Source organism: Pteropus medius, unplaced genomic scaffold, assembly GCF_902729225.1.
Source record: "Pteropus medius unplaced genomic scaffold, Ma_sr-lr_union100, whole genome shotgun sequence".
NCBI lineage: Eukaryota > Metazoa > Chordata > Mammalia > Chiroptera > Pteropodidae > Pteropus > Pteropus medius.
Genome location: NW_024346062.1, coordinates 4,638,350 through 4,665,805, shown reverse-complemented (window position 1 = coordinate 4,665,805; position 27,456 = coordinate 4,638,350). Strand labels below are relative to the sequence as shown.

Below are 27,456 nucleotides of genomic sequence, written 5' to 3'. Positions count from 1 at the left end.
TTACATTTATCCCTTTCACTCTAATTTTTTAAAAAAGGAAACTCTTCATATGCCATCATGTCTGCACTGTATTATCTTCACTGTAAAAAATAGTACTTGTGTAGGGCTGGGTTACTCTTACCCTAACTATGTGCTCTTCCTTATTAACTTCACATATTACAGCTCATTTTTTATATTTCCATCCCATTCTACTCCATACACTTAGCCTTTCTATTAGGCAAAGAAAGGCTCATGGGTAACCAAAGGAATGAAAAAACATTTCTACCATAAGAGAAGTGAGATCAATGCATAATCCTAGTATATTCAAGATATAAGATTTCTGTCACAGATGTTGCAACTACTCTAATCGCCAAACTTAAGAAAATGACTAAATGCTTTTCCTTTTTTCAAAAAAAATAATTAAACGAATAAGTATGTTCAATATTAGATTACTGAAGCTGTTACAGTGATCTAATAGTGCCTCATGGTGTATGTTTTAAAAGAAAATAAAATTTTCAGAGAATAACATTTTTAATATGGCTTGTGGTGAAGCCTACATTTTCACTATGAAAAAAGAATGAGGGAATATATATGCATACGCACATATATGCGTATGAGAGAATGAATTTTAAATGCCTTTTGCATGAACTAATCTCTTGAAATATCACATCAATAATTCTATATAAATTAAGTAGTCTCTCACTGTGAACACCATCTGAATATAGTTAAGTCAGACTCCGTTATTCTATACAACTTCGTAGGATTTAACTGGAGTTTTGAAACTGCGCCTATCTTAATGCTTATACCTTTGTTTTACATTCAACCTTTTCATTAAGTGTAAATAAAACTAGAATTCATATTAAGAAGTATCACACACACAGACACTAAATTCATATAGTATCTTCCATTTAAATACAGAAAAAAAAATTTAAATAAGAAACATGAATCTGTGTCAAGCATAGAAAGCAAAGCCACCATATTTTGTACCTTTTTATAATAGAAGAGATAAAACAAACCATTCAGCCAAGCTTCTCCAGCCAAACACAAGGATAAATAAGAAAATAACTGATTGATCGATATTATTTATTTATAAACTCCTAGGCTAGGAATAGGGCAAAAACACTCGTTATTGTTATAGATTTGTTTGGGTTTCTAAACAAATTCCTTACTTTAAAAAAAAATATTAAAAAATGGATATAAACATATCCCATGATCTTCCTAGTGAGTCATTATGGAAGGTGATTCCATCAAATATGATGTCGGTAGTTTTGAAAATAAATAGAGTGGAGAAAAGCAGGGAAAGAGAAAGAAGACACTAGGTTGTCATTGTGTCAAATGTCAACATGTCAAAGGAACTGACACGTCATGATGTTCACCTAAATATTTTATAAAAAAATGAATAATTTAAAAATAAAATGTTTTTCCAGAAAAGAAAGAACTTTAATTGAGAATCAACTTATATAATAATTTCATTGGCTATCACTTTTATTTAGTCTACTCAATTTCATTAAATAAAGACCCTGGAATTCACTTTATATCCTCTAATTTTAGCTCCAATGAACAAAGTATAACATTCTTTGTGTCCATTTTCCACTTGGATAAGGAGCTCTAACATTTCTTATTACTCATAAATCTATGAGGACTTCCCTTAGCACTTTAGACCATCATATTAGACTATTTCACCAAATGATTCAATTGTTAGGTACAGTATTCCATTTTCTCATCAAAATAAATATCACAGTATTTCAATCACAGCAATACAACCATAGCAGAGAAATGGCCTTTGCAAATACTTCAGACACAGATTGGCTTCATACTGGTGGTTGCACACAAAATTTAATTCACTACCACAATCATGCATGTCATCCAATTTTATTATCTCCTCAAAGGCCAATTTATTGCACAAAATTTACTGAGCATCTATTATGTATCTGACTGTATAGCAGACACTTGCCTACCAACTTTATGGAGACCTGAGACCTCCAAGGGTATCTTCCAAGTCTCTCTCTCTCTCTTGCTCTTTCTCACTCTCAGAAACAAATGCTCTTGCCAACAGGTTAGAGAAATGGCCTTACTAAACTCTTTTCTCCTTATTTTAAAAGGAAACATTTTGAGTTTACACATTGCCAATGTACCAATTATTACATTTAAAATATAATTCATTTTCCACCTGCTTTCCAAGTATCTGATCTCACTAGCCTTCAGAATAGTAGAAAACAGAGAATCGTTTTAAACAGCATTATCTTAATTAATTAAGCTCACCTTTGTTTATTCAGTTGTTGAAATAATTTCATCCCCCTTCTTTCTTATCACCACACTGTTATCAGACAGTTGCAAAAGCTATAATTATTGCGAACTAAAAAAGTGTCTTTGTAGGGTGAGGCAGGGGATGGGGTGGGGGTGGGGGCACCTGTATTATGGTGAAAACAGATATCTGACTCCAAAATCATGATCTGCTCTATTTTGTACTAACGGTGCAACCTGATGGAATAATTAATGTTTCCACCTCTTGGATGAACGAGTCCTTATAAAACACTGCTCTATTTTAGAATTTTATTCTAAGGCTAATATAACTTTTATTTGGATTTCAAGAGTCAAACCACAGAACTCTACGCAGTGTATGTATAATCTTTTCTATGTTTATATGAATGTATTTTAACAGCTTGACTTGAATATACTGGTACCATAGTTAATAGATTTTTTTAGTGGCATTTCACACAAAGCTTTATTGCCAGCTGACCTCAAATTATTCACCAAGTATTTTTAAGTACTTCATGGCAGAGTTTTGTAGACATAGCACAAGTCTTCCAGTCATACTGTTAGCAGACACAAAACAGTTGCTAAGATGCATAGGCAGCTGGCTCAAGTTCATGTTCTCTTTAGGGAATTTTACAATTTAAGTTTAAGAGCTTTTAATTAAATGTAAGCATTTACCAATCTACTCAGCAGAATTATGTTAGTATCATATTTCTTTATTAAAATGGATTTTATTTTAATGAGCAACAAAAAAGATTTTGTTTCCTTATTTTAAAAATACAATAAACAGAATTTAAATAGAGAAAACTTGAAGTTATTTAAGATGTTTAGGTTTTCTAATAGATAGCTGTAGATTCAATAATTAGTGAGAAACAAATGCTTCAATTTTATTCATCTTTGATATGTTCTTACTTAAAATAAAATGCTAACTGACACCTTATGAAGCAAAGAAGACTGTCTAATGTGAATTTCAAACAGATTATCTCATCCTAAATTCCTCGACATTTTCAAAATTTGAGATACTAAAAATGATGCCAACTCAGGACGTTAAAAAAAAATTGACATTAGTAATCAGGATATAAACGCCTTCCCCAAATCTTGTCCAATAGTTTTGTATTCTTAATTACCTTAATAATTGAAAATCGTGATACTTACATCAGTACTCAATCTCCCTAGAAATGAGAGAGATTGAACTAAAGATTGGGAGATCAATATTGGATTCGGTGACCCATCTCTCTCTATTAGCTCTGCTAGCTGAGGTTCATTTGGTGCACCACCCAAGCATGTTATCTTAAACTGACAGTCCCCTCTTGCTGATCAAGAAGCTCAATATTTCTCAATTCATGAATTTTACACCCTGAGAGAGTAATATATATGTATAGACAGTGTAAGTGTTTCTGATGACCTCACTTTTATGAGGCAGACATGTTATGAGGATGATAAATGGGAATCATCTCTTTTCCCAACTTCAGATAATCCTCTAATAATGCTATTCTGTGAAGGAGAAAGATATAGTCAGCTGGTCTAAGTGTGCTTAAGAAGAGATCGTTGAGAGTGAGCTCCTCTTGCTTATAGAATAGGCCCAAAGGACTTCATAACCTCCAATTTTTAAAGAGTAAAAGCTTTGTGGAAGAGCATAATCAGTACTTTTGGGACCTTCAAACATTTCTGAACAATAAGATACAGAGCTAAATGAAAGAGAAGTAAGCCAGGTTATTTGGTTTCCAAACATTTCTTTAAAAGTAGAACAAATAAACAAAAACCAACCATAGGGCACTACTTCTATTGTCTTTTTCACTCTAGTTTTCTAACATTGTCAAAAGCCTATTTAGATACATGATAGATAGATAGAGAGAGAGAGAGAGAGAGAGAGAGAGAGAGAGAGAGATGATAGATGACCTTATAACTTAACGCCAGAAAAATGCTTTGATCAGATTTATAGATTTAAAAAATTTAAATGCTTTGACTAAAGTAAAACAGATGCCTCTTCAAATTGTAGCTATTAAGCTAAAGTATACCAAACACCATTTTATTTTTAATATTACACCACTTCTTTCTTCAAAATTCAGTAATAGTTTCTGATTACCTCTTCAAAAGAATATTCAAACAACCCCACATTTATCCTTTTTTTTTTTTTTTTCCAGTTCTCTGTTGTCATTCTTTGCTTCTCTGCACTGGAGACCAGCAGCTTTAGGTCACTATCTCGATATCCTCATTCTCATCTCAGACTTCTGCTCAAGAAGAACCATCCTGCCTCCAATTTGGAATGCTTTATAAATTCTCCTTTGAACTTCACCTATACATTTATGAATGATCCAGCTGAAGCCCTCAGTTCTCTAACATATCTTCTCTAAAATGCCTCAGCCCAAGCTGGTTGTATCTTATGCTATAGGATTTATGTCATATTGTTTCTTACTTATAAATTCCCTAGTTGTTTCATATTTTTATTTCACTACCTTACTAAGTTCTATATTTCATAATTAATGGGAAGGGATCCTTTAAACACAATGCTCTTCATACTCTGGCTACTTAGCCCTTCTTTTGGGAATTTAGTTAAAAGAATGTCTACAGTTATCATCAAGAATGAAAAAGTTTACATTCTACTACTTTGATACTTCCTTTGAAAGATTTGCATTTTAGACTGAAGAAATTGTTCTTTGGCTGCAATAACAGCTCAAATTCTGAGATAAAACTGAAGTACCATACAGATAACTCAAATACTAAAGACTCTCATGGTTATAAAAATCCAGGTAATCTAAATGTTCAGGTGCAGTCTCAATTTTTTTTTAATCATTCATTTTCTTTTCAAATCTAGCATTCCATACAGGCTTATATATTAAGGCAGTAATCACTGGTATTTTCAAATGTAAATGTGTAATGAACAAACTCGTTTTGGCAGTATAGCCAAAAGAATCCTTAAACCATAAGCATACATATTTCCTTTAACTTTTCATGTTGATAGAGAAAAGGTAACATGGATGTATACAACCAAGTTAATTATGCAGTTCTGAGTAATTCGAAATATATTCTCCATCCTTCAGTATCTCTTCTGAGTCAATTATTCCGGAAACTTTTAAAAAACATATGTTTCAATTATATTTAATTCTATTTTCTTCCTCACTGATGTTGTTTAACATTTGTGACAAAAGTTACCCTTCCTAAAGTGTGATCAGAGACCTCCATTTCACTCAAGGGAGATGGAATCAGACATAATTTTTTCCTCTTGGAAATTGGTAAAGTACAGCTTAAACTGTCAGAGGCTTGAAGCAGCCCCTTCCCCAAGCATGTCTGTATTTCAGCCAGTTGTCTGCAGGTCCTTTAATTTACTAGGAGTGTTCAGCCCTCTCTGTGCTTCCAAATCACATGGGCTGCATTAAAAAAAAATACAGCTACTACTAATAAAAATTAAATAAATGAAGCAAATTTAAGAGAAGAACCCAACAAAAAATACAAATGCCTGAGCCAACCACTAAAAGTTCAGATTCAAGCTGTCTGATGGGGGATGGGGTAGGGGTTTTGTTGTTGTTGTTGTTGTTGTTGTTGTTGTTGTTGTTGTTGTTTGGAGGCTCCCTGGTGATTCTAAGATATAGCCAGGGTTGAGAAGCAGTGCGAGCAATATTTAAGTGATTTCCTGGTGTTTTTCAAACGTTAGCATGGAATCACGTCGTGGTTGGTTAGCTGGCTGTTTGGTGCCTGGTTGGTGAAGCTCTGGGCCCTCCCAGGTAAACAGGTTGGTTGATTCTGAGACTTTACCTGCTAAAGATGCTTCTTATATTAACTTACTTCATATTACTGCTATTTTTCTTTTTACTAAAGCAAGCAATTTCCTTTATTATATACTCTTTTGCTTACTAATTATTTCGAGTTCTCTTCCCAACTAAGCTATAGATTACAGTATTTTTTTTTTCCCAGACAGAGTAGCTTGACTGATTGATTTCATTTCAACAAACCTCTAAAATATTTCCTGGGGGTGGGTGTGAAGAGATTGATAGAGAATGGTTTATCTTCAGATAGTAAAATGGCTCCCCTAAAGAGCAGAGCAAGGTAAGATTGCAACATAGTGAAAAATAATATTTATACTATATTCTATTATACTCTACAGAAGTATACATTATATTTACTTTTCCTTTTCTCAACTTAGAAAAACCAAAACTTTCAGAAACCCAGTATACACATCATATGGCCAAAACAACTAAATTACTCTGTGAAAAACCAGGAATACTGTGGTACAAAGCCAAAAGACGAAGTCATTAGAAGCCAGTCAAGGTGGAGCTTACTGACTGCACATGTGCAAAAGTAAGTCTAGGTATAATACTATGACAAAATATGTAAATTTTTCATAGACATAGATGTTAAACTATAATTAAACTTTTCCTCTCATCCCAGAGATTTTTTTTTCCAGTTTAAAAATTTATTTAGACTTTAATTTATGGAGAAACACTTTATATTTTATACATTATCATGGTAATTCTAGCAAATATTTAGAATATTCACTATAATTTATTTTCCTCCAAAGAATCAAATTACTCTATTTAAGAATAATGATAGCCTTCCTGCTAATCGATAGGTATTTCCCTCCAGATTCATACTTAAAAGTCTAAACACTGGTATATCTCTCTAAGGAATACCAATTTTCAATGCTATAAAGTACGTTCTCAGTTGTCCATATGATGCCCTAAGGGCGAAAGAATATTTTACATTTGCTTTCTTTACATTTACATAGCTTCAATAATGTTGTAAAAAAATGGAAAGTACTTTTATACAAATGAAAAAACTATATACTACAGTTTTTACCAAAACATATCACCATCCCTACCGCCCCCAAGTGGGGCCATTCTTGAAATCATTCTGTCAATGAAGCCACTGAATTACCAACTCTTCTTTTTATACCTGACAAACTAGCTTCACTGAGGTGTAATGTTTTGTAAACTGACAAAAATAGGCAATGCCTTTTTTAAAACATAGAATTCTCAGCTTTATCTCATTAAAATGAAATCTAAGAGAACACTTTTCTTTTCCATTATCCCTATTGCTCCTCTCGCCATTAACGTCTCTCCCCTTGGCTACTCTCTCCCCCATACCCCAAAGTACTGAACATTGTCTGGGCTCGCGAATATTTTTTATTCATTGCACAAATGAATGATCTAAGAGGTATTAATAAAGAAGAATGTAATCCCTGTGTAGAGAACTGGGAGGTGGGGGTGGGGGGGGTTCTTGACAACAACAAAGACAGCAGAAAATAACCATGCAGCCTGTTAATATGCAAGAAGAGGTTAGGTCTAATATCTGGAAAAATTCATAAAGAATTTAGAAAAAACTCTTTTTCTCTGGGGGTGGGGGGATGGGGGAATTGGTAGTAATCAAAATCATAAACCAAATTTTCACACATGAAAGAGCAGAAAGCTAATGAATCCTGCATGTAGGTACTGTAGAATCAATACTGTATTTGAATGTTAAATAAGGGCTGCAGCTGCTTCTGATCTGTACCCAAAATGGCATTATCCCCCCAAAAATACAATCCATAGAGGATTAAAATTTTAACAAGCACTTGCAGTCAAGCAGATACTATAAGTAAAATTATATATGGCTCCCCATGGTATAAATCATCTTGAATTTTAAGATAATTCGATTTTTACCTGTTTAGTACAAAATAATTTAAATTTTCCTATAGTTAGAAGTTCAGAATAAAATAATTCCTAAAGCTGAGAGGGGATTAATTTGTACTAAGTTGTTCCCATGTGCCAGGCACTGTGCTCGGTTATTTGTTGTCATGGAGTATTAAATGTGTGACATGTCTATCAGAGAGATTGCCAAGCCCTTAAAGAGATCTCTTTCTCCTTTAAGCAATTTGGTGAGTTTGTGGTATTATTATATATTTTTAATGTTATAACAACTGAGGCCTATCGAGATTAAGCAGTTTATTCAAGGTCAAACAGATACAAATAACAAGTTTGACAATGATCTGTTTCCAAAGGCTCTTCCCACTACATCAACCACCTCTTCCGTATCCTATGGAGCAAATCGACTACCTATCCATTTCATTTAGAATATCACACAGAGTGTGCTTCAAAAATCAAGTTCTAGTGTAGAAACCAGTGCATAGTAATTATTTGATTATTTGTTGAATAAGCGAGGAAAATAAATTAGTATATTATATGTATAGGTGTGTATACATATATGTGTGTTTATGTATATATGTGTATGAACATACACATACATATACATGTGATCATCTTTCTTATTTCATAATCCTTGTGATTTGGAAAAAGAGTATGGATCAAAGTTTAGAAAACATTATTCTTTCTACACCATAATAGCTATGACATCCATTGTACTGGCAAAAAAAAAACTGACAAAGAAATCAAGAAATTCTTGGGTCTCCATTGCAGATAAGCAAAAGAGAGACTGATTCTTGATTCTCCAACTTATAGCATCTCCTTCTGTAATACTACTAATTCAAAGTTCACTTGAATCAAGATATCATAAACTTATAAATCATCTTTTTAGAGTATGCTGCCCACTCTTTACAAAGTCGTTTTATTTAACTCTACCACTGTGTGACTGTGAACCATGACACTTCATGGGACTATATCTTGAAAAGCTAAATGTACTTAACCTACAGAAGATGCTATCTTTATCAAAAAGTACGAATCACTGAAGAACAGAAAAGCAGTGTGAGAACACTCCCTCCTGAAGAAATTGGCTGAAACCTGCATAAGTTTCCTGGTGAATCCTAAGAAGAATTTCTAGAAACCTGCATAAGTTTCCTGGTGAATCCTAAGAAGGTATTCATCTCTGAAGCAGGCCATATCCTCTCTGTCATTCAATAAAATGCCTGGTTATACTTGGGTCTCCTTAGCTTAACTTTTGCCCTTAAGTTGGGAAGCGCTAACCTAAAAACTTGTCCCCATTCATTTGTTTTGGTCTACCCTCCAACAAGGACCAATTTAAGTCTTCTTTCTCATGAAATCTTCGCTGACTTCCCTGCTGTCATTGATTCCTTCCTTTACTGACCTCATCTACCATTCACAGCTAGTATCACATTACTTTGTGTGTAATTATATGTTTCTATTCTGCAATTATATTTGATCGTATTGATATTGGTTCTCCAAAATGCATTTAAAGTCCTTGGGAGCAGGGTCCATGGTTTATGTTTATTTTGTGCCCTTTTAATATCTGTAGATAATCTTTGATTGACTGAATTCTGCTGGAAGACAATGTGAGCCTTTCTCTCAAGGTCACTGCCAATGGTAGCTAAGTGGTATTTGTCTTTAGATAACCTGCCCCCTGCCCACAGCAGTTTTGATAATAATAAGTTGTAATTGCAAATGTCATTTTCAGAAGAAAAATAGGTATATATGTTCATGTTAGGAAGAGGATAACAAAGTTCCTTTTGGCTATCTACAGAACATGTCTTTAATTATTGAACCTCAACCTGTGAAGAAAACAATTTCAATTTCTTAAATGAATAAAACATTCATAGAGCATTTTAAAATTTGAGATTATATATAAGTCGTATGTGCACGTTTGTGTTATATATACAAAAGATTTTATGTAGAAGGGCTTTTTAAAAAGGTAAACTTTGGTCTGTAGTGCATTGTTAAGCACATTAATAATTTAAAAATATTAAGGCCAGTTCTTTTCTTTATTCCGTGGAAATGAAGGGAAGACAGACAGTCTCTTCCTGTTTCATTATTTGAATAACAGAAGAGAAACTTGATCCTTTTCTAGACTTAGGGACGGCCAAGAAGGGTGGTGGGGAAGCCAACCTAATGCTCTGCAAAAAAATGTGCTTCTCTGGCAGGGAGCCACAGCTGGAGCTCAGCGAAGGGAACCACTCAAGTGTGCAAGCACCAGCCCCATCAACTTTCTGGCATGTGCTCCAAAATTTTGCAGAAAGGAAGCAGCCCACAAACATTTTGCAGAAAGGAAGCAGCCCACAAACAGGGCTACCGATTTCAGCATGCTGTTCTCTTGCTATGGCAGGTCTCTGAATAGCATGCACTGTACCCCACAGTAGCAGCAAACTAAACCTAAGTCGTCTACTCTTAACAATTCAATAGAATGCCAATGAGAAGCCAGTTTTTCCAGAGTCTATGCTCTTTCAGGAATTGATGGACAGGTCAGCACCTGAGCCAGTAGGGGGTCATCACTCCTGTGAGTTCGTCAGGCGAGAGAATCGCCTCACTGCAAAAATGCTCCAAGGAGTGCCAAGACTGTTACACTCAGTGCCAGCAGTGTTAGACCCAGTGTGCCGCCGTTTGCTTATCTGCAATACTTTCCCTTGTTGTCTCACAAATTTTCTCTAAGGTTGAAACATGCTAATATATGTAAAACGTGCTGCACATACATGTGATATTCTGAAATGTAACTGGATATTACCTTAATTACACAAGGCATCAATATGGTTGAAGCTAGATTTGCTTAATTTGCTTTATTCAGCATTATACAAAATTATTCAAAGTAAACGTTAATAAATGTGTATCATTATAGTGAAAGTATTGATAATCAGACCAATTTAAAAAATGTTTTTACTTTATAAAAAGCAATATACTCCAGAATGAGTAATTGTTTCTGCTTTGAGTTATCTAGATAATATCATTATCTTTCTACTGTTCTGAGGTACCGTTACATTAGAAACTACCACAGGGCATAAGGGGGAGGTTTCAAAGAAGTAGGGCTCCTGTCTCCCCTCTCAAACATTAACCAGAACAGCCACTGTTATCTACTCAAAATATGAAGGTCCCAAATAAGACTTTGTTTGAAAGAGTCTGGTTTTATAATAAAAAACATGAAAGTATTTTTCCACAGAATAAATTCTATAAGGATCAAAAATATGCGATTAAAAATTATATGGAACTATCTTGTATAAACATTACCTTTTAAAAAAATGACTGTACAATCAAATATTGGCATATGCCCAGAAAATTCCTGTTTTCACAGCCAATGGTCTTTCTTCTTTACCTCTCCTCGACACTATCATATTTATAAAATAAGTCTTTAGCTTTATGTACATTTCTTGAATATACAAACAAAAGTGAGGATGGAATTAATCACATGAGGGTTATTTCTGAATGATGTAAGCAATAAGGTACCATAATTTTCAATAAGGAAACCGAGCAAAATAAATTCTAATTTAGAGGCCAAAATAATCTCACTCAACATCGCACTTGTCTTTAATATCATTACATTAATAATTTTATAAATATCTTAATATTTATATCATTTTAATTTAATATTGGCTATATGCTTGCCTTACACTCAGATTTAGATAGATATAAATTATAAAAGAACACTTGACAAGACAAATTACATTAAGCCGGCCTGAAAAATAGTGTGTAGTATTTATGAACTTGTTTTTTAAAAAACGAAAAAGCCACTTATTTTAAGGTTAAAACTATAACCATTTACACAATTATGTTTGCGTATTTCCAAATTATTATTTTATTTAAAGATACCGTGTATCGGTTTTTTAAAAAATTCAGTTTTGCTACACTAACCTGTGACATTTCAGATGATTCAGAGAAAAGATATTCTTTTTAAAAAAAAAAGAAACCCAGAATTGAAGAAACTCTTTATATACCTTTAAATCCTATAGACTTCATGCATGTTCACAAAGAAAACCTTTTAATAATTTTTCAAAATGCAGGTGTGCAAATTACTCCTGAAATAGACAGGAGTCATGTTTTCAGTATACCCTGAACCACTGTTAAACACACCCCATAGCATTTTTCAGCTCATAAAACTTTTATGAGCTGAAAAGTTCCTTCAGATTTTTTTAACTGCTAACTATAGTTACCCTCTAGCAACAGCACCCTAAGTTACTATTAAGATCCATTTAAGCAAATATAACATAAACGTGTTCTGAGTAGCATGTTTTGTTTCATAGCAGTAAAAAAAAAAAGAAAAAATCAAGATTTATATAACTTGCTGAGTGCAGCAAAAAAATTATGAATGCCTTGGTTTAGTGTAGCATGGGTGGTATTTTTGCTTACTTGTATATTCAGTATGTGTAGAGGTCAATTCTATGTTTGTGCTTAAATTTATACAAGTTCATACATGTACCAAGGATTTTCCAGTCTGGAAAAATGTGCCTTGATACATAAAAAGGTTGGTTTTTCAGGCATAGATGTATTTTTTTTATTAATGTACACCTGCCTTAGAACTCATTAATTTAACAGCTGCTGTAGAGTTTTCCCTTGCTAAAGTTCAAAATGCTTGAAAAACTAAATTTCTTATAGGAAACAAATAAAATAAGTAAAAGTAAGCAGTTGGATCTGAGCAAACCTCACTGTTTTGTTAAGACAAATATTATGCTTTTAGTCATAAGGAGAATGGCTCATATAAAGCAAAAGAAAATGATAGATAGGAGAGAGAAGAATGGAGAGAAAGCTAGACAGATACAGGCTCCCCCTCCCCGCCTTCCCACACACTGGAATCCTGTCCTGAAGGAGCTAGCGAAGTATGCCCTGTCCACAGAGTTTTCTGACCTATTGTTATCAATGCTGATTAAAAGTTAGTTCAAAGACAAATCATGGTCTCATATTTTAAAAGTGGAAGAAAGAAGGGGAAACACCTAGTCATGTCTCGCAAATTCAGCTGAATTAAGTTCACAACTCAAATTATAAATATGCACCTTTGTATAAATGGTTTCTGGGTTAGGTTACTAAGACCCTCCATTCTGAGTAACCATTTATAAACTTAGTTGGGTCCCCCCCCCGCCCCGCCCTCCACAATCACTGCCAGCTCTTTCAGGGAGATCAAGTTTCACTTTCCCATTTTGTAATTTGATAAATCTAACCTTAACACACAGTTTACCATTTAGAAGAGTTTTTAAATGCAGAACACTTTTTACTGTTTTCTAGATCACTTGATTCAATTTAGTATCTATACTAACGAAAGAATAAATTCAGAAAAACTGCTGCATAGTTATTCACTCAAATAACATTTTAATTCTCAAATTAAGTGTGAGTAGTAATTCCTTTTTGCTTCTCTTCACTTCTTGCTTTTTATAGTAGTACCTTCTTGTCACTCTTCCAACCCTACTAACGGCAACCCTCATTCCCACTGCTTGGCAACTCATCTTTCTCCAACTCCAGTTCCAAGAGGCAGAAAAGGAATGGAAGAGAGAGGAAATATGTTATGGTCTCTGAGAAACAGGAAAATAATGCTCCAATCCTGGCCTCTTTCAATTGTATGGGAAAGTGAAAATTAACTTCAGTATTCTGGGAATGTGTTACCGTCTCTGCTACTCACTTCTTCCACAAGAGCTTTTACACTGAGAAAATTCTGGGTAGTTGAAGCCGACGTTTCCACCTACAGTATTGCAAGGCAACTAACTTGACAACAGAGTCACCTGTTTGTTCCCAACAGGTACAATCCTGAGCACTCAAATGAGGATAACATCACTCTTAAGAAAAATGATATCCTGAGGGAAATATCCCAAAAGTAAAAGAGAAAACCAGCTAAAAAATTCTTCTAGCCCAACTTCTCAGAACCATGTCTAGAAAAAAATGAGTATTTATTCATTTAATTCACATATCAAAACTAGCATATAGCAACTTAACTAAAATCAATGATCTGAACTTCTAAATTGGAAAGAGACAAACCTGAATTGATTTATTGAACTGTATGAGTTATATATTCTTAACTCAGCTTACCAAAATTAAAAAGAGGGTGTGGTCTGACTTTTAGGAAGGAATAGTTATATTTGATAATGAAAATTTCAACTATTAATCTTAAAAAAGAAAACAGCTTTTAAGCATTTTGCCAGAAAAATAAAATATTCGTGCAAAATAAAAGACATTGCAAATATTCCTAGAGATAAAACAATTAGATCATAAAATAAATAACATTATAGCCTGGCTTTAGGGAACAGACATAATACTAACATATCCGCCTTCTGAAATTATATTTGATACAATGAATTATGGAATTTCCCAAAACTGAGCTAGACTGTATTTGTTCTAAATATTTAAAGCCTTGTTAAAATACCCCAAAACAACAGCTCAAATACACATTGAACTTGCATGAAAATAACGTTTAAATGACAGACCTATTACCCACCATTAGTCATATAATAAACCTGCAAATTCCTGGAAGAGAAAAAAACAAAATAAACCTTTAGATCTCTGTCAAGCCTAGGAATATGAAATACAGTTTAGCTGTCCACAATGTAAGTACTGAAGGTTAATAGTTAAAGACCAATGGAATGTTAACACAGTCTAGTACTACACTTGAGTAGTAATGCATGGAAAGACATTGAAATTAAAACATTTTGTTCTGCATGTTCTGAAGTGATGTAATGTGATGATTTGGTTATATTAGATGACAAAGCAGGGCTTTTATGACTTTTAAAATAAAATCGTATCTAACATTCTTCCAAATTGTTTAACACATTCTTCCAATTCTTGTACAAATATTGACGCTAAAACACAGAATTTTTTCACACTCCAGTTATCTTCTAATGGCAGCATTTGGCATGTTGATTTTTTTTTTTCCAAAAGTAATTTTCAAGATAAAATGCTGATTGCCTTGGCTGGTATGTCTAGAAAGCAAAGACTTACCTGTCTTGTTTTCTCTGACCTCAATAATAAAAATATTTATGTCAGAGTAGGATTTGGTCCCCGTCGGGGGTTCTGGAGTAGAAAATGGCTGAGGTCTGAAGGCCTCTTTGCCTTTCACAGTGGGTGGTCTTGTTGGCTGTGTAGCAGAAGGAGTACTTGAAGCTGTGAAATACTCTCTATCAATATCAGTTTCTGTTTCCTTGGCTACAATATCAACAGTAGTGGGAGGAACATGAGATGTTGATTCTGCAATGATTACCATGTCACCGGTTGTTTCTTCACCAGGTTCCCTGTCAAGGAAAGGCAGTTTCTCAGTGGATGCTGAGGATGTCTTGAATGATGAAATTGTGTGAAGTCTGTCAACTTCCCTTGGACTGGTACCTTCTCTTTCATATTTTTGTGTGGGCCCTGGACTTAAAGATACTTTCGGCCCCGTGCGTGGTGTTAGTGTTACCACTTCATCTGTTTTTGCTTTGGGCTCAGTGACAACAGCAGGTGGATAAAACATACTGGGCTCAATTTTTCCAATTGGAGTTGTTTCTAAAACTGGGACTCTCTCAGAATCTGTCACCAATTGGTCTTCTGAGATAGTATATGCCGACCCATCACTTTCTTGTTCATCCAAAGGTGGTGTTGCCTCCTTGGCTGTGCCAGCTGTAGAACTGACAGCAGGGACTGGTTTCTCTGGAGTCTGTTCTTCCCAAGGGAATTCTTCTTGAGTTGTAATTCTTCCCGGTGTAATTTCTTTTGTTGTTCTTACAGTTTCAGGAGAAATAGTTGCTTCAAGGTGAGTCCGACCAATGACATGTATGTCTTGAGAGGGTTCACTTAGAACTTCACCTTCTGATGGGATGGAAGATACCGACACTCCCCATTCTGTCTTGGGAATTATAGAAAGAGAAATGGTATGGAAAGTGTTTACATAAGTAGTAGGCTCTTGGGTGCTACTATAATTGACAAATGCAGATCCTTCCACATCTGAAGTGTGTGTAAATTGGGAGACAGTAGATACGGGCTTAGAGACATCCATATCTTCTTCATCTAAAGCACTTCCTTCTATGGTTGCATGAATGACTCGACCTGTTGTGCTTGTGATAGGTAGAACTCTTTCTTCAGTTGTAGAATCTCTCAAAGTTGACTTTTCTGCAATGCCAATTGATGTAGTTGGCTGAAATCTAATTGTGAATTTCTCATGGTCTGTTGTGTCTTCCTCAGTAAACTTCTCTAATGGCTTTTGAGTACTACCTGGGATAAGACTAAATTCATCTCCTTCATCTTCAGTGAAACTTGGTATTTCTTTATCCTTTCTACTCACTCCTACAGTGGTGAGTAAGGCAGTGGGCAGTTTTGGAGAGCCTGAATGTTCTGTGGACGTGAATGGCTTTGCAGTTGTATTATCTTCGTCCCATGGCCATTTTGATACAGTGACTACCTCCACATTTAAAGTGCTATGGGTGAAATGCACGGTTGTAATATCCTCATCATCCTTTGTGATATCTTGATAGCCATCTCTTTCTAATCCAACTGCAGTTGTAAAGTCGTCCTCCACATCTCTTGCCTTTGTTGGCACCATGCTTAGTTTTGTTGTTGTCACTGCTGGGGATTCAAAAGATTTGGTTATCTCCACTGAAGATTCGGTAAGATGAATTTGCTCTGAGGAAGCTGTAGAGAACTTCATTCCAGAGAAGACTTCTTCCTCGATTTTTTCTGTAAATGGATCTTTTGTGATCTTTTCCCGTATTTCATTATTAGTATAAGTATCTGTTCTCATCTCTGGTCTTAGTGTTTCTGTTCTTTCTCTTCCCTGTGTCCTTTCCGTTTGTGAGGAGGGATAAATCATTGTAGATATTCCCTTGACTAATCTTTCATCACCAGAATAAGGAAACGACTCTACTTCCGTATGATGCTGTGATGGGAAAGATGTGGTGGATACATATTGGCCAAAAAAATCTTCAGTTTTCCTACCATTAGTTTGTTTTTCTTCCGAGCTGTCCATGGATGATCCGTCATTGTCAGGCACAGTTACAGGTGAGACAGCTGTCGATACTGAGACTGATTCTACATCATCTAGTTGAGTATGGGTAGTGTCTTCTGAAGTCTTTGACACTGTAATGATTTCAGGTATTTGGCTAAAGACCAAGGTGCTCTGACCAGATCTAGCTGTAAGTGTTCTGTCTTCACTATCATCTTCTCCCATGGTGAATTCATAGCGGGTTGTAGTCGCCAATTCAGAAATTGTGCTTACTGTCTTCTTTTCAGTTTTAGATTCCAGGGTCATTGTTGTAGATACAAATGGTGTTTCAGTTACAGAGAATTCCTTAGAAGGACTATGCTTTGAGATTTCCATAGATGTTACCAAGGGACCTACTTCTATTTGTTCAATTTGCATAATTGATTCTTGTGTTTGTGTATCTTCCATGACGCCACCCCGTGAATCAGTAGTATGATGGGAGATGACAGCTGTACTTTGGGGCACTTCCTCCTGAATTTCAGATATATCTGGCTTTCCAAATTGTCCTGAAACAGAAGGTGAGTAATAGTCCATAGCCCAAGGCTTCTTGGTACTCCTAGCAAGTGTGGGTGATTCAGTGGCTAATCTGTGTGTGACAGCTTGAGACTGAACTGTGGATTTCTGTTCAAAATTGATTATATTTCTCACAGAAGGGAACTTTGTTGTAATAACAGGTAAGTCAGTGATTACAGGGATGATTGGTGTAGTTCTGTCAGGTACCATTTGCAGTTCTTTGGATAAACTGTCTGATGCAGTTTCTGCAAGGATATTCGGCTCGATGGTTGTAGCCTCTGATATATTCTGTTTAGCTAGAAAAATAATTTCAAAGAGTGGATTAGACAAGTCACTAATAAAAAGTTGTACGTCCAGTGTTTGTTAAGTGCTGCTGTGTATTTTGGAGTGACCCAAACGTGTTTTGTGATGAATAGGAGTCTAAAACCCATACTTAAATTAACCCAAAGACAGACAATTGAACATTTAATAGTCACAAATTGATCACTTGTTTTATATTGTAAAGATTATCACTGCTTTTACTCATGGGTATAAATGAATGTTCTTGGTTAAAGAAAATGAATATTATATAGTTTTAAGATAAGGAGATGCCTAAAAATATATAAATTCAGAGTTTGGAAACAGTAGTTAGATGATTTACTAGAAAGTAGGCCAGCAACTTTAAGCCTAGTAGGAGAACTTAGTACTCCTATTCTGGATGCTTCTGTACCCTGCCTCTAGTTTTCTCCCTCCTTCTCAAGCTGCATAGCGTCTCAGGGGAGTGGGAGTGCCTCAGATTGCAAAACAACAAAAAGCCACATCAAATGTACCCAAATTACTTATAAACTATTACATTGTCCATAATGTGGAGGGTTTCATAAAAACAGGATATTAAACTTTTTAATACCGCCCTTCACTTGATTCCAGGTGTTGGACATTCGTCTTCTTTCTTTCAACTCTGTAATGTGGGCTTGTTTCTAATAAATAACAAAATGTTTCTGGCAGAGGCTGCTTGGCATTTGTTGTGCTTCTACATTTTGTTCTATGTTGTACACACTATGTTTGTAACTCTTAAGGGTCTTGGTTCCAGGCTTACTTTAGCATGAAACCCAAACCTAGAACAGGAAATAAAGTACCCGCATGATATATTTTCGGTCTGTAATTACAAAACACTGTAAACAACCCTGAGCATCAGAAAGAATGGACTCAGGCAATAAAAAGAAACATGTCATCATAAAATGCTACATTATAATGCTTCCAGATTTACAGGGAATGGCCTAGCCTGTTTAAAGAAATTTAAATTGTGTATAAAAGTGAGTGTTGTAGACAAGATTCTTTCCCAACATGGGAGAAATGTGGCAGCTTAATACATAAAGATTCTGTTGTTTTTGTTTTTGTTTTTTTAATTCAGCCTTTCAATAATCAAAAACTAGTTGCCACTAAATTCAGAAAGAACTATTCTGAGGAAATTTGTAGTCATTGTTTTGCTACATCTTGTATGACTTAAAACCAGTTGTTTGGGTAATGCCTATTCCCCTGATAAGAGTTATGTCTGTACTATCTACAATATCTTGTGTCTTACTCCCAAAACAAGAGTCCTTGGAAAACAAAACTGGATACCTTTGAGCTCTGTCCACTCTGTCAAAACTTAATGATACTAGGTCAGTGAAATTGCTCTCTGTGATACCAGAATGCTAAATACATTTCACTACATATTTGTCCAAACCCGTAGAATATACAACTCAAAAAGTGAACCTTAATGTAAACTATGGACTTTAAATGATTACAGATCCATGTGGGTTCATCAATTATAATAAATGTTCCACTCTGGAAGGGAATGTTGATAATGGGAGACACTATACCTGAGTGGGGATTGGGAGTAAAGCGGAAATCACTGCATCATCCTCTTAATTTTGCTGTGAACCTAAAACTGCTCTAAAAAATAAAGTATTTTAAAGATTTCATAATAAAATGATGTGATTCTTTTTGTAAATCAGACTCGAGCTGTAATAGGTTCTTCTTTTTTTGGTTTGATTTGAGTTGTTATTAGCTCTGGTCATTCCTCAGACCATTTTAAAGCCCAGGTTCATCAATTTTATAATGAAAACTTGGTGGTCACTTACATTATGGTGCACTTAAATATTCCTTCAAGCCTATTTATCATTTTATTTTAAAACAGAACTAAAAAAAAAAGAATCAAACTCTTCAAAAATACATTAAGATAACCATTCCCTCTTTTTTCTTAAGGAAAGCTTTTTCTGCATTCATTCACTGGAAGAAGCTCTGGTCTATTTTGATTGACATGAGCAACTTAAGGAACCAAAGTGTGGTTTTTCTTTTAATTCAATTCTCTATACACTCTGAAATTCCATAACTGTTACCTCATTTAACTGCCAAATATCATGTTTGTCTAATAATTGCAATCTTTGGGGAAATAGTAAAATGTACATACAAAGAGAGTTCCCATGGAAACACTATAAACACACACTGCATATTAGAAAAATATTAATCTTATTATTAATAACAACAAGAAAAGTTAATTGTGCTTTTTCCCTCTGAGTATTTCCATGGCTGATGAAATCAACAGAAGGTGATAACTGCATTAGGGCCAAACAGAGGGCTTGTGAATCAGGTCCTCTTATGTTCCAACCCAAGCTCTGTGCTAGCAATTTTCTACAATGCTATGAAAACAAGTAACTGTATGTCATTGTCAATTATTACTGTACCACTTGGTGTTGTCTTCATCCAGTCCTGGAGCATAGTAAAGTGACAGCAATATGTCTCAAAGAATGTCCTTTACAAAGCAAGGATTTATGTGAATTTGCTTTCAAAAACAAGCATTTGTAATAATTTTAAAGCCCTGTTAGAGTCTGTTTATAATTAAGTTAATTAATTCTACTATTTGGAATGGAAAACCTCAGACTTCTTTTTGGGATTGGGTGGATTTTTTATCAACTTAACAGTTAATTTCCATCATAAATCAATATATCTCATCATCTGTGCCACTTGTTTCAACCACTTTCCCCAGCACAAAAAAAAATTTTTTGTTAAACACAAATACATACAAAGAGGAATCTAAAGAATAAATGCCACTGTATTAATGATAATTATTATAAAGGCAAGAACACAATTCCAGATTATTCTCAAAGTGTCCCTCCAGAAGGAGCATTCATAAAGAGAAGTTTTTGTCTTGGAAAACTACCAGTGTCCCTCCAATTTCATTACTGAGGAAGCCAACAGAAATCAGCATGCTTCTTTTCCACAAAAGCTCCCTTCCAATCTTTGCAGCTGTCTGCCACACATATGTTTCCTATCACTGTACTTATGGTATGTTATGTCCTATAGAGCATCTTCTCTGTGCTTCTGTTGTGAGATATGAGGCAGATTTTCCTAATAACATATAAAAACTCTATTAGTGGCATGATAGTTCATTTAACTCATATCCTTAATGCCTACATTATAGGGAAATGACTAATTTCAAATTAGTTCCTCTATATTAAATATTTTATACATAAATAACTGTAAACATAAGAGTTCACAAATAAAGTGGATATTCAATAAGTTGATTCTGGGTTCATAGTTGGGGAAAAAGTAAAGTTTGAAACAATGAGATTAAAATTCAAACTTTTTTTTTTTTTTTTAAGTTTTACGAGTGAGTGAATGCTAACAGATTCAAATTCAATAAAGAGAAAACATTTTAAAAATACCAGTTTGGGAAGGATAGGTTTTGGTACCTATGGTTAGATTATAATCAATGGTACAAAAAAAGATAACTGTTATCTTTATTTCATAAGGCGACCATAGGTTTGAAAGGCAGGCCAAATTTAAAAGTAAACAAATATGTAAGAAAGATAGCATATGAAGTGGTAGGTACTTATTTAGCCTTCTTTGGACCACTAATTTTAGTTCCAAGCTTAATCAAACAGAAGAACATGAAAAAGAGAGCTCAAAGCAAGATCACATAAATGATTTAGAGGACTAGAAATTGAATTTCAAAACAAAGAAATTATTTCAGTTGAGAGAGACACTGAGGAACAACTGAACAATTGTGTTTAATAACAGAAATGGCTGTTATTTAGATTTTGGTCTCCAACTTAAAAAGGAAAAATAGGCTCAAAATGCCATGGATTTAGATAATTAGGAAAACTACCTGAGAGTGACTGTACTAGGATATTAGGATGAGTTTTCTAGGAAACAAGCTCTATTTTCCTGTCTTGAGATCATTAATAACATCAAATGAGATGTTTGATGTTATTATCATGGGTCTTGAATGCTTTTGAGTCACTTGAATTTGGGGATGTATGGATGATCTTTCAAAGCCCTGTACAACTCTCTTTCAGAGAACTTGCTTAACTCTGAGGACGTAGAAAAATCAAAAGTGCACAATTTGGTTTAGTTATCACAGGGGACTATATAGGAAAACTTTATTTCATAAAGCTTTAATTTATTTGTTTTTTTAAATCTATTTGACAATAATCAATTCTAATTATATTCATCAGCAGCCATTATTAATGTTCTATTCAATGATTTTAGAAGGAAAAGGGGATTATAGCAAAGTGAGATGCTGTATTATTCACAAAGAAGTGGCTGTAAAAACTTTCTACATTTGGTAAAAGCAAACAAGGAAAATATGATTATATTTCTAAATTCCTCTACTTTATCAACTAACTGTATATCTCTGAAATCACTTTTAGAACTGTTGCTAAGGCCATATCTCAACAAAATTTACTCTACAGAATTCGGTTACTACTCAACTATGTGGGAAAACTGGACAGCAGTCATTTTGAGAATATTTTTCAAATTCTTTAAAAATATATATATATTCTTTAAAAAATGAATTGGAAATTTGAGAAAGCTGTTGGTATTGCATGTGGCTTAAGAAAGGTTTTTTTTATGTTATAACCAAAACTTATAAACCTTTTGTGGTGCTGAATAAATTCTGAATATTATTGGATCTTAGGGAAGAAATAAATAAGAATCTTGCTTTTAGCTTAGATGAGAAAAAAAACATAACTTGAACCATTATATTTGCAGGTTATATACTTCCAAATTATATAAATTCAAATAAATTAGAGAAAAAACAATGGACCTAAACATTCCAACTTTTAAAAGATTTTATGTAGATTTTTAGTATGTGGTTTTTATATTTGAATCTAAGTACTTTGTTATTTCATACATTCATGTGAATTCCCCATTTAAATAAATAATTTAAAACATATAAGGATGAATTCCTTGTGGCTACAGATAGGCTTTGGTTTAAATTTTACTTTAAAAACATTGTTTAAAAGTTTTTTAGTGACAGTTTTATAAAGCACAAGAAAATATAATCCAGGAATGTAGTAAAGTTGAATAATTCTACTCCTTCCCTAATTTAACCTCTCTCACCTCTTCACCCCAACAAAAACCAATCTGATTTTGTTCCTTAATCATATTAGTCATTTAATGTAAAACTGATCATAGAGCTTGAACTACCTGAAAATCATGATTAACCAGAATGTGGTTTAAAATAATGCATACCTTTCTACTTGTTGTTTTATTTTCCTGAAAATGATTTAGGAAGACTTTTTTGTTGTTTCAGGGTTTAGGAGCAAAAGCTTGTATTTTCCATGGCTTTTTATAGCTAGTTTGTATTGCACTGATACAGAACACGTGGCTTTAACACTCAGAAAGTTGAGTTCATGGGAGAAGAGCCAAGCAGAGGTGTTTTAGCTGGGAGACAGCAATATATGAAATCAGTCTTTCTGTTGCACTAACATTTATTCTACTGAATAGTCAGACATCCCAGTTCTGTGTCTTTTGGTTAATAAAGAATACCTGTGTATATCACTTTAGAAACCAATTACATAATAAGCTAATGTATTTTCTACTCATTTCAGTTACATATTGCTATAACCAGATATATTGGAAACAGTAGAACCTTTACACTATATTTCAATATAACATGACTCTATCTTGAAAATACTTAAGATCAGCCAAAATTCTAGGAGACCTTTGTTTAGGTGTCACAATATAGACTTCGGAGTAAATATCATAAGACCATGGATTACTCGCTTGTTTAATCAAGCATTCTACATGCATGATACTAAGTCATGTGACTACTATTGATAAAATATATTAAGGTAATTTGAAAATTTTAAATAATTACATCATGAATGTTGAAAATGTTACTTATAACCAGTTTTAGGCAGTGAATCTAACTGAAGATAGCCTTTGTTATGCCTTACAAAGAACATATATTTTATGTCAATATGATACTAGATAATTACATTTTAGAAGGCACATATTCTATTACTTGAAATAAAATGAAATATTTTATTTATAGCATAGTTCATTTTTAGGTACTAATTCAACGTTATGCTTATTGTCAGTTCCAAGTACTTACCTGCAATTACTGAAATATAAATTCTTTGCCATTTCAAAGAAAGACATACCGAACAAAGACAAAATAAATAGAATTCAAGGATTCAATTCAGCCACAGTTGGCCTCAGTGTTAAAGCATCAACTATCTAATTGTACTTAAGGACTGTTATTAATATAGAAGAACTAATCAGAAAAATATTCTGTGGTGCAATAGCACAGTGCAGACCTTAACTTGACATTTCCTCATCCCATCTAAAAAACCATTTGTCAAACTTCCCGTTGTTTTAACCATCTCGCTACTGTTCTGTTAGCTTGCTTTTGAAAGTCACTGAACTATTTCCATTCCGTGCACACACTTCAAGACATAGAATCCATTCCAATCACTAGTTGAACATCAATGCATGCCTTTGAATTATTATTATTTTTTTAATCTGTAACTTTTAAAAAGGTATCAAACACTTACGTTTAAAGCAGTAGGCATCAAATCTGCTATCAGGGGGAGGGAAGCCTGTCTGGTTCTCAAAACGATACAGGGTTCTCACCCCAAGTAAACCACCTCCACACTGGGCCCTGGCCACAGTCACAGGGTGGCGAACGCTGGCGTCCATCAGCCACCCGTAATCGCACTGGTCAAGGCCGTTCCTCCAAGCCGCCTGGAGTTCCCCAACTGTCGCTAGCCGAGCATCCTGGTTTTCACACTCTTCTTCAGCCTCCTTATAGGTGAATTTATTGGGATCAGTGATGTGGAACACATCACCTGAAAAAAGAAGAAGGAAAAAAGCCTAAGTTTTACTATTCATTCCTTTCCAGTTGGGGGTGGGAGGTAGCATGTAATACTTTTTTCATGGCATGGTAGCAGCTTCTGACACTTTAAAGCAGAAAACATAATGGTTATTTAATTTTGTTACTATTCATGTATGATAAAAAAATAACATACACCAGAAAACTTTCGTTATATATATAAACTTCATTATCACAAGACTGCTTCTATGACCTCTGGGTATATTAAGAAGAAGTCATGTGACAATAAAGTTACAATAAATTCTTTAAGATGAACAAATTTTTCCAAGTGATTCTTTGGATTATTGCCCAGGAAATGAGTTTCTCTTTAATAAAAGAGCCTGTGGTGTACTTATTAACATTGCCTGCTGAAAAGAGAAAACTGTATTGAACTGTCACTGGAGTTATTTCACTTTGTTTATCCTAAAATCAAAAAGAATTCTCTGACCCTCCTTCTCATCTATCACTACCATCAAAATGGATTAACTCTCATCAAATTGAACAATAAAACAGGAAAATCACCAAGGTTTGAAGTCGGAAGGGATAGAAGCAGGATGGAATGCTGTCATCTGCCTTCCTGTCTGAGGCACAGGGCTGCTGGGATTGTTATGCAGGTCATGGCCTGCACATGGTCAGGGATGAGAGTGAATGGAGACCAACACAGGCTCCCACTCAACCAGGCAGAGACCAAAGTTCCCCTGGAGGAAAGGGCCCCTTTTTTCTACTTGCTCTGCCCAGGGTAGATACCTTTTGCAATCTGTCTGCCCAGAGGGGCACCTTTTTCAGTTCTTACAAAGACACCATGTGTGTTAGCAGGGGCTCTAACTAGGGTTGAGAGACTCTCATATTTGTTTATTGATTAACAAAGGCTGAACATTTACTTTGTTCATTATCATGCCCAATTAGCAGAGAATGTGTTCATTATCATTTAACACGTCATAATAAAATATTCTGGAAATGCCAGGCAGTTTGTTAGATTGGAATTTTACTTGGGTAACTAACAAAACAATTGGCTGAAATAAACTCAGTGCAAATTAAACGATGCTTTTCACATATAAGCAAAAGTGGCTTTTAAAAAGGCAGAAGCAGAATTAGAGAATGTCTAAGCAAATACAGCAGCAGGAGGAGAATATACAATGAAATAGACAGGAAGCTAAATATTGATAACCCATTATTATAGCAGCTGTGGGTCCTGTTTCCATCTCGGCAAAGCCACTTTCTGATTCTATGACATATTAGACAACTGGGACTCCAGAGCTCTCACGATTCAGATCTTTACCTGACTAAATTTCAAGGTAACAAGCAATTGTTCAGAATGAATAGAACTCTGAGTGTGTAAGAAAACTTAGTCATGGAAAAAATAGCCAAATCACACATATCAGTTTTTCTCACCCATAAATCTAAAATTGCTAAAACTCGGTCAAATCCCAATAAGTGCTATTTGAAGAAGAGAAAGAAAAATAAATTTTATTTGACTAAAAAAAGTTAAGTTATGAGTGTGAATAGGTTTGTCCTTAACAATCCAGTCTAGTCAAAGATATTAATCTCAGATCTAAAAATGTACTCTAAAAATGTAACGTCCCCCTCCCTACACCTTCAATGTCTCCCTCCGTAATATGTTTTAAAAGTATAAGGGTCACAGTACCAGTTAGAGTATGTATTCCACAATATTTGTTAAATGAATGGCACTTCAAGTTCTTGTTAAGAAACAAGGTGCTCTTTTTCTTCCCTCCTTCTCTAGCAGCACATTAAATAAAGCTAATTCTGTGGCAGGGCTTTGGGGACCTGCTGTCTGGAACAGGTGATTGATCTCACCTATGGATTTGGCTCAAAGCAACAGGGGGAAAGGCAGACGGAAAGACTGCGTCTGTGCCACCCTGAGCAGCCTCATTCACTTCGTATTACACTTGCATTAAGCCTGAAAGGAATGCAAGTGTGAAAGAGGGCAGCACGCCAGCCCGCTTCCCCCCAAGGTAGGACACTTGGGTTTGTTATTACAGCTGGCATATCATTTTTGTTGCCTTAGTTTCCTGCACTGCGAGGGGCTTCTACTTTAAGATAAAACTACTGTTCCTCAAGTAACAGGAGTGATCGGCCAACCAGTGCAGGATAAAGAAATATAATTAATTGAGTAAAACTTGGCTTCTCCGAACAGCTATGTTAGTCGATATGTTGGGGGAAATTGACTTCACCAAATGCGGTCAGACCAAAGGGCTAATGAAGAATGACGCCATGATTTCACGGTTAACTGGTTTCCTTGTCTTAAACAGCATACACGTTTGCAGTATTAAAGGAAAAAAAGATTTTAGAAGGTGCTGGCAGGTTAAAAAGAGAATTCCGCTATTATTATTAAATCATAAAGATCTACTTATAGAACTTTTCATATAGAAACTCTTGTTAAATCTGACTTTATATCAAAATATCAATTATTTAATTCATTTTTTGGATGATACAATTTCTATCTATCCAATACCCATAAAATAATGATTTCACTTATTTGATTAAATTCTATTCCCTAAAGCCACCTATTTTCCTTTTCATTTATATGTAGAAATTTTTCAAACATGGCAAATAACATTTAGAAAAAAATATTGAAAGAGATCACCTTTGGGTTTCATGTAACTCAGATGAAAAAGGAAGATTTAACTAACATTGAGTTTAAAGCGAGAATTGAAGGACTTTGTCTATAAAGATATATATGCCATAATTGTCTTATTTCAAAATATTGAGAAAAAGAAAAGAAAAATATTTATTTCAACTGTTTCAAAAAATAAATATCTAAGACTTCACCTTGCCCACTTCAAAAATTTAATGATACAGTGAAGCATCCACACTAGAATTATCTGACGAGATTTTGAAGCGCTTATGATCAACACTCAATCTATACGCAGTTAAAAGTTAAATGTCAAAATTTTGCTCTTCCCATGTATCAACTACAAACTATTAAGGCCAGGACATCTTACAATTTCCTAAAATATGCCAGAATATCCTGGCATCAGTTTTACACTAAA

General features: G+C 34.5%; 1 protein-coding gene across 1 annotated transcript in view; it reads right to left on the bottom strand.

Annotated features, from left to right (window-relative positions):
- VCAN (versican) overlaps positions 1–27,456 on the bottom strand; it is a 98,084-nt gene that overhangs the window by 42,228 nt on the left and 28,400 nt on the right. Inside the window, 2 exon segments of the mRNA XM_039875008.1 lie at positions 14,802–17,621; positions 24,129–24,422. Coding sequence (XP_039730942.1) covers positions 14,802–17,621; positions 24,129–24,422 — 3,114 coding nt within the window.